This window comes from Nymphalis io, chromosome 3 (assembly GCF_905147045.1).
Source record: "Nymphalis io chromosome 3, ilAglIoxx1.1, whole genome shotgun sequence".
Lineage (NCBI taxonomy): Eukaryota > Metazoa > Arthropoda > Insecta > Lepidoptera > Nymphalidae > Nymphalis > Nymphalis io.
The window spans coordinates 6,161,976-6,177,017 of record NC_065890.1 but is presented as its reverse complement, the minus strand read 5'-3'; the positions used below and the strand labels follow the sequence as shown (position 1 = coordinate 6,177,017).

Genomic DNA, 15,042 nt, shown 5'->3' with positions numbered 1-15,042 from the left:
ATAATGTGATAAGCTATACTGTAAACGCCATTATTATCGGAAATTTCTAAAAAAAATGTTAAATAATTATTTATGAAAGATTTCATTATTAACATATAATTTATAAAATACAGAAATATTACATTACCAAATAAGATAAGAGTCATTTAAATTTTTATAAAAATCTAAAAATGTTTTTGCGTCATTATAAAAAAAATGCATTATAACAATAAATACGTCAGAAATAAAAACAAAATATTTTATCAGAAAAAAATAATGCCTATTAAAACATTTCTCCAATTATGCATAACATTTTATACTTTTAGATTTTTTGTTGTCGCAAATGTTATTCGTACAAAAAAATGTTTGTGTAAGCTCTTTTAATTATATTTTTTTCATACTAATGATAGATATTAATAGTAGATGTTGAACATGTCACTTTATAAAATGTCAAAACATCTAAATTTCAACATAATATGCAGAACATTTACAATTATTGAGCTCTTGAAGGAAATATCGATCCTAAAGGGCTTTGTGGTGGACTTAGAGCTGTCTGGCCGGCCGTTAGATTAAAGAAGCGCGCAACTGAGGGCGACAAATTTCTGTTATTTTGTTGTCGAATTTGTGAATTTCTAACATCCTGAAGAGCAAAAATATCATCATTAGTAATTAAACTACACTTTAGTCGTATTGTTTATAAAGTAATAAAAATATTTATATATTCTTATTAAACAGATTATGATCAAGTCCCACGTGCGGTTATTTACCGATCTAGGCATACGAGGAGGTGATCGATGCGATGACACTCGAAGGATATTTTGAACTACTGGGAAGTTTAAAATGTACTGCATTTTATATCCTTTTGCTAAATCCTCCACTGTTTTGCCTTAAAAAAAAAAGAAAAATAAAAATTGTTAATACTTTAAAAAAAAACTTCAGTCATATATGTGATCGAATAGCACGAATTAAAGACAACAAGATTGTTAAAAATCCTGTGGTTATAACACAAACATATTTTTCGTATGCACACCTAACGAACGATTATAGTATAAAATACCACTTGATTGCAAGAAATCTTATAATCATTATCATATAGGAAAATATTATTTACATATTAAATTAAAATATAAAATTAGCAACCTGTCAAAGTAGTTGGTATATTGGTGTTACATCTTCCAGTACATAGAATTTTCTGTAAAGCTGCTATGTTATTAAAAATGATAGCAACGGCAGCGCCATCGGCCAGCTGAGATGAGTCACAGCATGATAATAAATATGTCCAGTCGTCGGTTTCCCAGTGTAATCCAGAAAAAACTGCAAGTTGCAAAGTTGATGCACCTGTAAAATGAGAATAAAAAGTAATATGTAAAGCAATATATGTGTATTTTATTGATAGTTAGGTATTTAAGTTTATAACTTTGTAAGTTTTATATTTACCAGCTTCATTTAATGAATGTGGATTTGCTCCATATTGAATGAATAATTTAACAATTGAATAAAAACCAAATCGAGCTGCTAGTCTTATAGGCCAACCATTTTCAAAATTAGGATCAAATCCATTTTCTAACAATTCTTTTATTTCACTCTCATTATTACTTAAAATATTACTTTTCAGTTTCTCTTTATTTCTATCCATGAATAATAAGTAATTAAAATATTTTATGAAGTAAATAAAGACGATAGTTTGAATGACCAGTAACTAAATTAACTTCAAAATCATATTTTAAAACTACCTTAAATCTGATTAAAACAGAGTAAAAATGTAACATTTTTTAGAGAGTACTCTATATGAGAAAAAATATATTATTGAGATAGCTTAGACAAAAAGAAGTCAACAAATGTTAGTTTTAGTCGTAGACAGAGAAACTAATAGACACAATGTCGATTTCCTTCTCACGTACACAAGAAAGAGAACAAAAGTTCCGTTACAAATGGTTTAGACAGAGATAGAATTATCAAATCTATGGACCCTTATCGCGTAATCAGTTTTAATGTTTGTTTCGCTACTCAGTAACTCAAGTAGCGAAACAAACTTGACAGTTGGTTGCGTTCATTATGTTTATTGTTTAATTTTTGCTTATTTTTATGCTAGAAAACGATTCTAATCCAGTGAAAAGACAGAGAAACAATTCTTATATTATATCGAAGTCACAATGGTGCATTGTCGTATTATTTCACGATAAAACGATAGCAAAAAGAAAATTGCTGGCATGTGTTTTCACACGTAAGTACGAAGGTTTTGTCCCTAAGTATAGTTTCTCAGTGATAATTATTTATGCCATAGCATAACGTAACCCTTTATCGTATTAAAATCCTGAAGATAATAGAAACTTCCAGTTTTTATCATTCATAATCTATAATTATTTATCATGTAAATGCTACCAGCGTCAGTTAAAAAATGTCCCGATTTTTGATAAAAAATATCGACTTGTGTTGACAATGTTAACAAATAAATAATAATAATAATAATGTCCCCCAGACCGATTTCGGCCACGGCATCCAATCTCAAGAGAGATTAGCCAACTACGCAGGAAATATGCACAAGTGTGTGCGCAAACACAGGTGCACTCTCTATTCCCTAACTCTCATAATCCGATGGGACGGCAATCCGACACGACCGTAAAGAGTTCAGGCGCCATCAATCGCCACCAGGCAGGTCCAACGGCTTTACGTGCTTTCCGAGGCACGGGAGTGTACACACTTCCGACTTCCAGACTCCAAGCTGCTACTGAGAATATTCTGACAGAAAAACTCAATAACTTTTTTACTGGCCCGACCTGGGAAGTGAACCCAGGACCTCCGGGTCTGCGGTCTTACATCAAGCCACTAGACCAACGAGGCAGTCATAAATCAAACAAATAAATACGGAGTCCAATAATAGCCTAGAGTGCTTCGTTATATATAAATATGGTATTTTGATTTATTCTTTCTCCTATTTATATTTTCCTAATGACAACATTATTTAACATTCTTCATGAATTTATAATATTATTAGATTCCAAGTGAAGAAGTTAACATAGAAATATATGTGGCAACCATTTTTTATTAATTAAGAATTTAATTGAGTGTTTTGGATTTCAACATCCGAGGAGAATGCTAATCCAGAACCATATAAAGATGCTGAAGTACTTACTATTGATAACAGAAACAAAAACAAACAATGCAACGGTTTTGGGTGTAGATGGAAAACAAAAAAAAATAATTAAAAAAATGTGTAATAAATATTAAAAAGTAAAAACCACATTTTGTTTTAATTAACCCTGAAAATTATTTATCTCCCAAAACAGGGAATGCAGTTACTATGGCAACATTATACGCAAACATTGACAAACTATCTCTGTCTCAATCGCGCCTTCACGGCCCCTTGGTTTATTAGTTTCTCTGTCTACGGATTTAGTTCATAAAATAACAAAATAAATTTTAACATTAAATGTTCAGTATTTTTTATCTGTTTTAAGTACCATGAAATAGTAGTGGCAAGTGGCAACATTCAATATGATTTGTCAATTTAGATTTACGTTTTGTTTTGAAGTTTGAAGTCACTGAATGATTTAAAAAAGTAATTTTAACTTTATTATAATTTTACGATTTTTACGTTCAAGATTTTCAAAGATATTATATGTTTTCTTTCGTAAAACTAACAGTGATTAAGAAAAAAACCTAATCACTATTTGGTATTGTAATGGGAAGGTAATATTTACTATCTTTAACTTAATATAATATATATTGTCTGTTATATTAAGATACACATTTAGAGATGTTTTCATTTAAATAATTTTTATTTCTTAGGCATACAGAGTGGCGTAATATGGTTAAAAAAGAAAGAAGAAGAAGAATTCGAACTCTAAAAGCCAAACAAATAGGTAAAATTCCATGTAAACATATCAAGCAAACCATTACTTACATTTATTATTAAGTTTTTAACATCAGAATTTAATGATTATATAATTTTAAATATATTTATCAAACAGTGATACTGTATGTTTTAATTTTTTTAGAATCATCACTTGAGTATCAAATGTGGTGTAAAAACCAAGAGGCATTAGAGTTACTTGAGGCTGAACAAATCGAAAAATCAAATAAAATTGAAAATGACAAATGGATACAAGCTGAGCTAGAATCATTACAGCAATGGAAAAAAATACAGATCAAAAATGAATCATTACTCCAAAATAAACTTCAACAACTAGCTAAACTAAAATTAGTTAGTATTTAATTTTATAATATTAATATTCATATTTAATAAGACAACTTGAAGGGTTCAGCGAGGAAACACTCAGTACCATTATAGTTTGGCTAGCTAAGTTCTAATTGTTAAGTTTCTACAGATTTTAAACTGTTTGAGAGTATGAGACTAGATTTTTAGCTTTGTAAAAAATATAAAACTTATAATAATTTAGTAGAAATATTTCTATTAACTTTTGTCAATATGTTTTTAAAATGTTAATATCAAAACTCTTCATTCTTTGAAAAATCTTGCCTTCATCCTTCAATATACTGGCTGACAATAAACTGTTAATTTATGATTTTTAGGGAACAGAAGCCATCCTTCAAGGTGAAATATAATAATTTTCCTACAAAGCCAAAATTAAAATAACTTATTATTTATCTTTTAGGAATGGGAAATGGAAAAACAAAGGAAAGAAAGAGAAGCGGAGCGGTTGAAAGAAATTGAAGACGAAAATAGGAAAAGACAAGATATATTTATGAATAATTTAGAGAAATTTTTAAATGGAGATATAATGGAACCTCCTCAAGAACTATTGATCTTATATGAAAGTAAACCAAATTGTGAACCATGCCCATTCTTTACTAAAACAGCATGTTGTCGTTTTGGCGATGAATGTTCTAGAAATCATAAATATCCTGGCATAAGCAAAGTAAGCTATTTTATTTTACTTATCTGAACTGTCACCATACTTCTATATTTTTTATATTTTATGTAGCTATTAAAGCTTGTTCGTAGAATTCTGTCCAAGTGGTATGGTCATTAGAGTAACAAAAATATAAAGCATGAGAAACATACATTTAAAATTAGTCAACATTATATTTTAATTAAATTGTTGTTTTTTCTTTTTATTTAGATCCTTCTAGCTGCAAATATGTTTGGACATTTTGGTTTAGAAAATGCTAATTACAATGAATATGATACAGACATAATGTTGGAATATGAAGATAGAGATACTTACAAAGATTTCAAAGATTTTTTTTTAGATATATTACCTGAGTTCCAGAAATTTGGAAAGGTTGTGGAATTGAAGGTTAGTTAAAGTATAAATTAAATTAAAAAATCAAGTATCCTTTCAAATAGTTAAGAGCCATATACATCTTTGGTACCTTATAATTTTAATTTAATATTAAGAATATTTACTGTATATATAAACTAAGTTTCATGGTTAACTTAACTCATAAATCATTATATAAAATAGGTGTGAACAAGTTGAAGGTTTTCCAAATCAGATTTTATAACTGAAAGTACAAAAAGAGGTCTACCATCAGGTTTGTATCAATGTCATAATTATTATTGTTTACTTTCAGGTTTTTTTTTATTTTCAGTGAAAAATAAAATAATTCAGATAAGGTGTTTTAAAAACCATTAAATATTAATTATATATATTTTTAATTTTTTCACCTAATGGACTTTTGATTAATATTATTTTTTAGTTTAAGTTCTTTGTTGTAGGTGTGTAATAATTATGAAAGACATCTTCGTGGTAATACATATGTAGAATATGCTGATGTACGTAGTGCTGTTCAAGCTTATCGCGCTTTACATTCACGATGGTATGGGGGCAAACAACTTTCTCTACAATTTTGTCATCTTCTCTCGTGGAATTATGCCATATGTGGTATGTTACTACTATAATTAAAATATATAATTAATGGTAACAGACTTAATAAGTTAATTTATCTTTTCACCTTTTAAAATAAAAATATATGCTTATAGGATTACAATCAAGTAAAAGGTGTCCGAAAGGTAGGGCATGTAATTTTCTACATGTTTTTAAAAATCCTGTGAGATTACAAGAGGAAAATCGACGTTCTGAAAGGTATTATTTTTATTATTCAATATTGTAAAATATCAAATCATTATTAAATATCATTAAAAAAAAAAACAAAAAATATATTAAGTGAAAACTTATTGATATAACGAAAATTCGATTAATGCATAAGAAGATGTTTGCAAAACAAATATATTTAAATATCCAAATATTGATGCATTACTTTGGTGCCTTTCTTTTAGCTTAAAGTGTACCTCAAAGTTACAATTCGTTATGTAATTTTGGCATATGAATATGCATTTTGAAATTTCATTGATCTTTTCAGGCCTCGATGGACACCATCTCGGTCTTGGAGATGGTCAGAATCACCGGAACGATTTGTAATTAAAGATAAGGAAATTAAAAGACATTCTAGTAGCAATTCTGAAAGAAACCATCGTCGACATCGATCTCGTCGGTCAAGCTCTTATCGAAAACGAGATTGATGAAATAAAATATAGAAAAATGAATCTTTTTTTAAATATCCCGTTAGTATATCCCATGTTTACTTTATGCGAGTATATTTAAAGTAAATAATTCTGCCAGAGTAATTGGCCTTTCATGAAAATGGTCTATAAATTATTATAACACTTCTCAGTTGCTTATTGGCAATCGGTTAAACACTGAAAGTGAATCTACCATTCTACCATAATTATCTTGCTGTCAAATTATTACAAAGTGAGTATAAAAAACTATATATATGTGCCAACTTAAATTTATCAAAAGCATAAGAATCATTAAAATCAGTTCAAAAAAAGTCTTACCTGATTATACAAACATATATATTTACAATAATTTGCCGACGATATCGTCATCATAGCAGAGTCGCTGGAACAACTCACCGAAATGCTGCGTAGCCTAGGCGAGTCTTCCCGGTATGTCGGTCTCGGTATGAACTTGGACAAGACCAAGGTCATGTTCAATAGGCATGTCGTGCCGGGACCGATATACGTCGAGGGGAAACCTCTCGAAGTTGTTAGTGAATATACCTACCTAGGACAGATAATACAAGTCGGTAGGAACAACTTCGAGAAGGAAGCCGATCGAAGAATTCGCTTGGGATGGGCAGCATTTGGCAACCTTCGTCAAGTCCTCAAGTCGTCTATACCGCAATGTTTGAAGACGAAAGTCTTCAACCAATGCGTCTTACCTGCCATGACATACGGTGCCGAAACGTGGACACTAACTGCGGGACTAGTCCACAAATTCAAAGTCGCTCAGCGTGCTATGGAGCGAGCTATGCTCGGAGTATCTTTGAAGGATAAGATCAGAAATGAGATTATCCGGAAAAGAACCGGAGTCACCGACATAGCTTGCAAAATTAGCAGGCTGAAGTGGCAGTGGGCTGGTCACGTATGTCGTAGGACCGATGGCCGTTGGAGCAGACGAGTCCTAGAGTGGAGACCGCGAATCGGCAAGCGCAGCGTAGGGCGCCCTCCAGCCAGGTGGACCGACGACCTTAAGAAGGTGGCGGGCACCAACTGGATGCGGAAGGCGGAGGACAGGGAGCTTTGGCGCACCTTGGGAGAGGCCTATGTTCAGCAGTGGACAACGATTGGCTGTTGATTGATATATTTACAGAGACGAATTAATGTTCTTTTTAAGTCGGTTAAAAATATTTCTAATGAAAAGTATTGCAGCACTATACTGTAATATATCAATATCAAAATAATGTAAATAGGAAACTCAAAACACAGTGACTGTCTGTGAAAAAAAATTAAATGAAAATGAAGCACTCGGATTTGAACCCCTTAAATTCGGTTACGATCTTCGTGTTCTATTTTCTAGGCATTTAATTTTATTGTATTTAAGTCAGACTAAAAAAATCTAATAACAGCAATTTCTAATTTTTGTAAGCATATTTATTACACCTGCTACAATGATTTTTAAAGAAAATAGTTATGGGGTTGGCATTTAAAATTTACATCTAGAAATTTGAAGTTGATAAGGGTGGTTTTTTATAGGGGTTGGTTGCCCCTTTCAAACGACACCCAACCGAGACAAGTAATTTTTTTAAAAGAGTTTGAAGTTACGTGCAACGGAACGTTAATTTGCGTTCAAGAGTCCATTTTTAAAGTTCTAGAATAAGATTAATTTGATTAGATAGTTTAGTTAACATTGGCCGATTGAGATCTGATCGGAAAAGTAATCTCCTTCTTGCTTCGCCTATGTCCTAGAATTTAATGTGTAATCATTAACTGCTATAAAAAGTTATCTGATACTCTAACTAATATAAATGAATTGATGAATTTGCTTAATTCCAAAAATTATTGGTCATTTTTATTATAATATATTCTGTAGGACATTTTTAAGTTCTATGTCACTTATCTTGGTTCAAAATAATTACCTATGTCATAACTCATTATAAACGTCAAGATGACAAGTTTGTTAAAGTTAAAGCATATGAGTACAAAAATATAGAGAAATTTATTCGACTATCGTATATATACAAAAAAGCCTAACATCGTATTGCATTAAAAAAATATACAGCCTTTTATATTGACAGTTTTATTAAAAATTTTCCGAGGGTTTTTGAACTTAACTGCTGATTCTATTTGATATGTTAAAAAGAAATATTATTACATTTTAAAAAACAAGATAATGGCTATCAGAAATATAATTTCATCAATATTTTTAAGTAATCGTTATATTTTTGTTCGAACATTATATTCTGTTACTTGCCCTGTTAATAAATTTCAGAAAAGTCATCAATTAGATAGCAAATTTTCTTCTGCATTTCTTATAAATAAAGCAAATAAAAGCTTAGGTGACCACGAATTTAAAACTAAAATAAAAGGTAGTTATCAGTTTTAACAATTGAAAAATTCTATTTAATTTGATTATATTAACTTATTTTTATTTTATATGATAGATATTGATGCATCTAAAGAAAGAATAATCAAGGAATTAAATTTCTTGTCAATAAAAGATGCTACGCCTTTTTTCAAGTTGCCTGTGAAATCATTACTGCAAATTTACAAAACAACTAAAAATGATGAACAAAATGGCTTTTGTAAAAACAGGTTGTATTATATTGCCCACCGAATTAAGGTAAAACTTAAAAATATTTGTATGGAATTGTTTAGAATTATTTAAATTTAAAAAAGTATTTCTTACAGTGTCCACCCTCTAATTTAAGTGAACTAATTATAAAAAGGACTTTTATATACAAATTATCATTTGATTGGTTAGAAAGTTCTTTAAATGTACTATTAGGTAAGAGGTAGGTATATTTGGTATGCAATTTTATTGATGATTGACTGTGGTCTATATTATAAGTTAATATTTATGTTTCAGTTATGAATGTTCCTGGTGATCGCATAAAGCGTGATTTATGGGTCCTCAAGTATCATCATAAAACTATATATGAAAGGCTTCTAAGAGTTAGAAATTTGGGTGTTGAAAATCTGTACCCCTGGATGGTTCGTTGTTCTGAAGATATATTAAGCAGGTCAGAAAATTCTTGTAAATGGAACGAAATGCAAATTTCAGTAGATTCCACTTTCATCATTAATTACAAATAATATAATATTTGTAAAATATAAATTATTTAATAATAAAGAAAACAGTTTATTAAATTTATGAAAGAGGTCAGTTAGTGGTTTAAGTTATACAGTAGTAATTATATTATTTTACTTATAGATCTATAGAAATAAATCAAGAAACTAAGGCAATATTGGGAGAAAATAAAACAACTAAAATGTACCTTGCGAACCGCTTAAATACTACACCAGATGTTATTGAAGACATGTATCTCAAAATACCTGCTCTTAAAACTATCAGAGTCAAAAAGGTAGCTAGACTTACTTTTATAAATATAACATAATATACATATATAGTTTGTTTGCACGCGGTAACGTGTCAAGCCAAGTTCCAGCTAACAGAACTGCTAAGCAGCACCGTGTGTAATATTACATGAACCATTTGGAGCCAAGTTTGACCCCCTCGTAACTCAAAAACTATTATATTATAGCCTTCGCAAGTTATAAAGCTGAAGGTTCTTATTGTATTCTTCCAAAAATTTGGCTTGCTGCTAGAAATTAGCCATCGAACATAGGGCTCTTCCATGACTTTTAGTAGGAACTTAATAATAATTCATATATGAGAACTAGCCAAGTCTAAAAAGTAATGATATTTTAAGTTGCTATAAAACATTTTATATTGTTATAAATAAATTTCAGGACTGACCATTGTACTTGGCACCCTTTTGAGCCGGTTGTCGTGGTTGGTAGATACTTGCCATTCACGCCGAAGGTTGTGGGTTCGATTCCCATCCAGGACAGACATTTGTGTGCATGAACATGTCTGTTTGTCCTGAGTCTGGGTGTAATTATCTATATAAGTATATATTTACAAAAAAAAGTAGTATATGCAGTATATCAGTTGTCTGGTTTCCATAGCACAAGCTTTGTACAAGCTTAATTTGGGATCAGATGGCCATGTGTGAAAAATGTCCCAGGATATTATTATTATTTAGATTTGACTTCTTTTGTTGTTGAAGTCATCAACCAAGGCATATATTATAATATTGAACTTGGCTCTCATTTCACATTAATGGTTTTGATGGCATATTAACTACAATTTGGTATAACTTATCAATATCACTTTCAAAGTGGATTATAATGTCTTTTTTATTTAAAAATGTTTTTCAGATGTTATTCATCAATATTTTATATATATTTATTTTCTTTGCAGGCAAAAAGTTTCTTGGATTTTTTAATTAAAGAAGGTTTTACTGTTGAAGAAATTGTGGACAAGCCTAGAATATTTGCAGCTTCTCAAAAGACAGTAAAATTGAGATTAGAAAAACTTAAAAGTTTAGGTCTCAGTGAAATTAATTTAAACATTCTTTGTAGAAGTAGGAGGGATTTTCAAAGATATTACGAATCCATTGAATCAATTTCTAAAGAGACTGAATGAGAAACAAATACCAAAATTTTTATAAATTACTTAACACTATCAAAAGGTAACTGTAACATATTTAAAATGTAAACTTGTTATGTACTAAGAATGTAAATTACAAATATATATCCTTTCAATACAAATGATATATCCTTTTTCTAATTTTATCTAAACCTTGCTTGAAGGAAAATTGCTCAAAGGTAAAAAGATTGTATGATGTAGCTGTATTGCTTCCAAGTATATATCAGTCAATTCATATTCATTTAAGTCTTATTTTTAATCTGTAAATAGTGACAAGCTATGTCTACTCTAATTTATTAATACATTTAGTTAAAATTGTAGTGTGTAGTATTTAACATTTCAGATACACTTGTTCATTGTTTTATTTTTAAAATGAATATCGAGACTAGCGTACCAGAGGAGAGATAAATGGATTAAGATCTATGGTATAGAAGACATCCTACATTTTTAGAGCCTGTAAAAACATTCTTTAATTTAAATTAACCCTCTAAATTGGACTCGAGATAGGTAGGCATTATAAGTTGTACTGGATCATAATTTCTAGGAAAAAATAAATTTATGTTGCCATTTTATTTTGTTTAATTTTTTTATTTTCTCTTCCAAATAATGACCTTTACAATTTTAATAATTCATAATATTTAGCACCAAACTTAATTTAACCAAATTTAAACAGCCATTTCTTCTCCAAATTAAATTATATAGCTTTTACTATTTGCAAATGTTAAATGATATAGTAACAATAATAAATGCGACTACATCAACCTCGATTATCTACAACCGTTAGAAAGGGTTTACTTAAATAAAATAGGTTTGTCTACTAATTCCCAAATTTCTGTCTCGGTCGTTGAAAAATTGTTGTTAATCTTTAGTAATGACGTTTATGGATAAATCTTTATCCAAGGTAACTGATTGAACTGATGCCAGCTTGTCGTCTAAAATCTACAAGTATGTATTTATTTATAACATGTGATCCGTCTTATCATTGATTCGATTTTAATGACCATTTTTAATACTCCCTGCCTAGCTCATTAACATTGAATAATGATCTAGATTTAACGCCTTCAATACAGGATGTATTAGATAAATTAAGGTTCTCATTTTTTGTTTATGGCTAATAAGCAATAAAAGAGAAGAAAGTAAAGTAGCTTGTAAATGTCGTACTGCTACGCCAAGGTCTAATATGGATACGTAGATTATGAGCATACTGCTCTGTGGGTTGTTAGATAATTAATGTGAGTTTAGATTAACGATTAATTATAAATTTTCAAATAATATAAACTAATAATTTTAAAGCAAAATCAATCAAAAATATCAAAATATAAATAGTCAAAATAAATAGTTTGAAATATTAAAGAGTATTTAAATGATATGCAAAACTAAATAACTGAATTACTGCACATTCAGAAGTTACTAATTCATAACAGCTATTTACTGTTTATTTTTTAATGAAAAGGTTTCTAACATTTTGAACTAGATAGATGACTTATTTTTTGGTTGTTTTATTATAAGTTTCATCTAATCTATATTACAATTACTATTATAAATATGTACAAAGTCAAAATACAAACTATATGTGCTAGTATAGAGTTTTTTTTTTGGTGTATTGTAATACATTTATTTTCTTACTTTCCTACACGATGTGAAACATAAACACAAGACAGAATGTCAAAGACTGTTTTCATTCCGATTCTTTTTTATTTTTATTGATTACTTGTCTAAGTGCATACTACAGAATATGTTACCTTTTATTATCATCTGAAAATTACCTTTTCAAACAAGTTCTATAACTTGGGAGATTTTTAACACATTTCAACAGTCTCTAAAGTTGACAGTTTTTGCTATAATTATCATGTTATATTTTATTAGCAATGACATTTTTAACATTGCAATGAATTATATTTTGTTTACTGGTTATGAATTCTTTGACTTATAAACATGTGCTTTCTTAAATACAATAAAATTTCTTTATTAGCAAATAAAACAATTTATTTTAAAATGATAAATATTAACCAAATCAGATACATGCACCTGTGGTATGGAATGAATCACATTGAATGAAACCATTACTAACAATTTTACCATTTCCTCAACATTAATGTAAAAAAATTTTTTATTATACATAAATAAGGCGGTTTATTGCAATGATGTGAGAATCTTAAGTTTATATTCTGGACTTATCGGAGCTTACAAGTTACACATATATTCAATTAAATGTCTAGCATGCTGCGAATTTTAATGTCACATGGTATTGTAAATATTAACTACCTAAAGGGTTTAAATGAATTTCATAATGTGAGGTCTGAGTACAAATCCATAACTTCGGATTTATTAATTAAGCTACTGGTGAGCACATTGTACTCCAGGCCCTGTATGCATGTTTTCTTCGTCATCACTAGCATATGCCTCTTCACGGCCACGACTCCTCTCACTGGCTGTGTACTCCATCATATTGACTTCCTCAACATCTTCACCTGTTGGCATAACGAAGGCTGGTCTGGGGGGCAATATACTCTCAAGGTTTTGGAGTTGTTCCTCCAAAGCAAAGTTATTTTCAGGAAAAGTAACATCGAACTTAATGTACAGATTTCCCTTTTCAAATGGGTTTTTGTATTGAGGCATTCCCTCTCCCTGTATTCCTTTCAAATCACCTGGTTTAATTACTTCTCCAGGCAAATGTCTCACAAGAAGGTCTCGTCCATCTAAATGTTTCACAACAAATTCAAAGCCACACAATGCTTCTGTCAAGCTAATTTCACGTTCCATCAATAAATCATCACCAGTTCTTTTGAACACATCATGGGATTTTTGCTGCAATACTATGATAACATCACCTGGTTGAGTGTCAGGTTGTTGATCCCCCTCTCCTCTAAAGAATATCTTTTGATTTTCTTTCATTCCTTTCTCAACATGTACTTCAAGTATTTTGATCTCGTTTAGTACTTTTTTTCCCTTACATTTGGAGCACTTATCTTTATCGTTTATTGTTTCACCTTGTCCTTGACAAGTAGGACACCGGGTCTGAAACTGGCGGGTCATACTTGGTCCAATCTGCTGGTAAGAAACTTTAATACCTTGACCATGACAATCGCGACAGCATACAACTGATCCTGGCTTACCACCTACTCCTTTGCATGGGCCACAGATAACATTTTTACTTAATTGTAACTTAGCCGTTTTACCAACGTACATATCTTCCAAAGATACTTTCAATGGATGTATAGTATCTTCCCCGCGAGCCCGACCTCTCCCTCTGCCACCGCCGCCCATACCAAATATGTCACTAAAAAAGTGACCCAAGAAATCTTCAGGCGGAAAGCCTCCACCTAGCCCACCCTCTTGTAATCCTTTCAATCCGAATTTGTCATAAGTTTGTCGTTTTTTCGGATCAGATAAAACTTCATAGGCATAGCTTATTTCTTTAAATCTATCACCAGCTGCCGGATTTTTATCAGGATGATACTCTTTTGCAAGTTTGTGGTAATTCTGAAATAGTAAAAAATAAATTTACATATAGGCAGCATTGATCGTATGATTCAAGCACGCTTGACAAAGGCGACTGAAGTTCATATTGTCAATACAAAATCAGTACCTACGTAACAAGGGAAGTACTTACTCTTTTTATTTCTGATTCGCTCGCTGTTCTTGAAACACCTAATATTTCATACAATTTATTATCAGCCATTTTAATGTAGACTAATTATTACAAAAGGGAGTAACTTCTTCGCAGCTGATGGCTGATGCGAAACGAAAAGAAAGAACAATTTACCACAGACTATGTATTTTTTTAAAGCTGAGCATGCACGTCTTAAATGATGCCAGCTTTGATGACGCAATTAATCTTTGAATAATATCATGTGGCTCATATGTTTTTATTGACTTTAAAAAAATAATGTTATTTTTTAATTAGTTATAAAAAGAGAATTGCTGTTCTCTTTTTATAACTTAAATTATGTAAATAAAAAAAATATCCTTGGTAGCTTTACTGGTAGCCGGTGATCATAAAGTCAGTGCGATTAAGCAAAAGCTATTAAAAATTGAAATTGTTATTATCTAATATAATTTAAAATGGTTATAATACCTTTTACAATCTTAAGTGATT

The 15,042-nt window shown here is 30.3% G+C and overlaps 4 protein-coding genes across 4 annotated transcripts; 2 read left to right on the top strand and 2 right to left on the bottom strand.

Moving 5' to 3' along the window:
- Positions 1 to 219: 219 nt before the first annotated feature.
- Positions 220 to 1,662, bottom strand: LOC126781174 (uncharacterized). Its single transcript, XM_050506015.1, has 4 exons — positions 1,417 to 1,662; positions 1,120 to 1,317; positions 747 to 865; positions 220 to 619 (listed from the first exon to the last, which is right to left on the bottom strand). The coding sequence occupies exons 1-4, from the start codon at positions 1,613 to 1,615 to the stop codon at positions 473 to 475; spliced, it is 663 nt and encodes a 220-aa protein (XP_050361972.1). The 5' UTR covers positions 1,616 to 1,662; the 3' UTR covers positions 220 to 472.
- Positions 1,663 to 3,537: 1,875 nt separating this feature from the next.
- LOC126781157 (U2 small nuclear ribonucleoprotein auxiliary factor 35 kDa subunit-related protein 2) lies at positions 3,538 to 6,469 on the top strand. The gene is made up of 8 exons (XM_050505992.1): positions 3,538 to 3,669; positions 3,769 to 3,842; positions 3,978 to 4,183; positions 4,596 to 4,859; positions 5,064 to 5,240; positions 5,663 to 5,828; positions 5,927 to 6,029; positions 6,307 to 6,469. Exons 1-8 carry the CDS (start codon positions 3,662 to 3,664, stop codon positions 6,464 to 6,466), a joined length of 1,158 nt encoding a protein of 385 aa, XP_050361949.1. The 5' UTR covers positions 3,538 to 3,661; the 3' UTR covers positions 6,467 to 6,469.
- Positions 6,470 to 8,334: 1,865 nt separating this feature from the next.
- LOC126781179 (transcription termination factor, mitochondrial) lies at positions 8,335 to 10,958 on the top strand. The gene is made up of 6 exons (XM_050506020.1): positions 8,335 to 8,817; positions 8,893 to 9,071; positions 9,140 to 9,236; positions 9,318 to 9,471; positions 9,663 to 9,813; positions 10,716 to 10,958. Exons 1-6 carry the CDS (start codon positions 8,622 to 8,624, stop codon positions 10,938 to 10,940), a joined length of 1,002 nt encoding a protein of 333 aa, XP_050361977.1. The 5' UTR covers positions 8,335 to 8,621; the 3' UTR covers positions 10,941 to 10,958.
- Positions 10,959 to 11,510: 552 nt separating this feature from the next.
- Positions 11,511 to 14,725, bottom strand: LOC126781178 (dnaJ homolog subfamily A member 2-like). Its single transcript, XM_050506019.1, has 2 exons — positions 14,557 to 14,725; positions 11,511 to 14,426 (listed from the first exon to the last, which is right to left on the bottom strand). The coding sequence occupies exons 1-2, from the start codon at positions 14,623 to 14,625 to the stop codon at positions 13,281 to 13,283; spliced, it is 1,215 nt and encodes a 404-aa protein (XP_050361976.1). The 5' UTR covers positions 14,626 to 14,725; the 3' UTR covers positions 11,511 to 13,280.
- Positions 14,726 to 15,042: the final 317 nt, after the last annotated feature.

Coding starts and splice junctions, on each gene's coding strand:
- LOC126781174 (XM_050506015.1), bottom strand. CDS start 1,615: ATGGATAGAAATAAAGAGAAACTGAAAAGTAATATTTTAAGTAATAAT. Junction 1,318..1,416: donor ACATTCATTAAATGAAGCTG/GTAAATATAAAA, acceptor CTCATTTTACAG/GTGCATCAACTTTGCAACTT. Junction 866..1,119: donor TATACCAACTACTTTGACAG/GTTGCTAATTTT, acceptor TTTTTTTTTAAG/GCAAAACAGTGGAGGATTTA.
- LOC126781178 (XM_050506019.1), bottom strand. CDS start 14,625: ATGGCTGATAATAAATTGTATGAAATATTAGGTGTTTCAAGAACAGCG. Junction 14,427..14,556: donor GCGAATCAGAAATAAAAAGA/GTAAGTACTTCC, acceptor TTACTATTTCAG/AATTACCACAAACTTGCAAA.
- LOC126781157 (XM_050505992.1), top strand. Junction 3,843..3,977: donor TCTAAAAGCCAAACAAATAG/GTAAAATTCCAT, acceptor TAATTTTTTTAG/AATCATCACTTGAGTATCAA. Junction 5,829..5,926: donor GTGGAATTATGCCATATGTG/GTATGTTACTAC, acceptor ATATGCTTATAG/GATTACAATCAAGTAAAAGG.
- LOC126781179 (XM_050506020.1), top strand. CDS start 8,622: ATGGCTATCAGAAATATAATTTCATCAATATTTTTAAGTAATCGTTAT. Junction 9,072..9,139: donor ATATTGCCCACCGAATTAAG/GTAAAACTTAAA, acceptor TATTTCTTACAG/TGTCCACCCTCTAATTTAAG. Junction 9,237..9,317: donor TTCTTTAAATGTACTATTAG/GTAAGAGGTAGG, acceptor TTTATGTTTCAG/TTATGAATGTTCCTGGTGAT.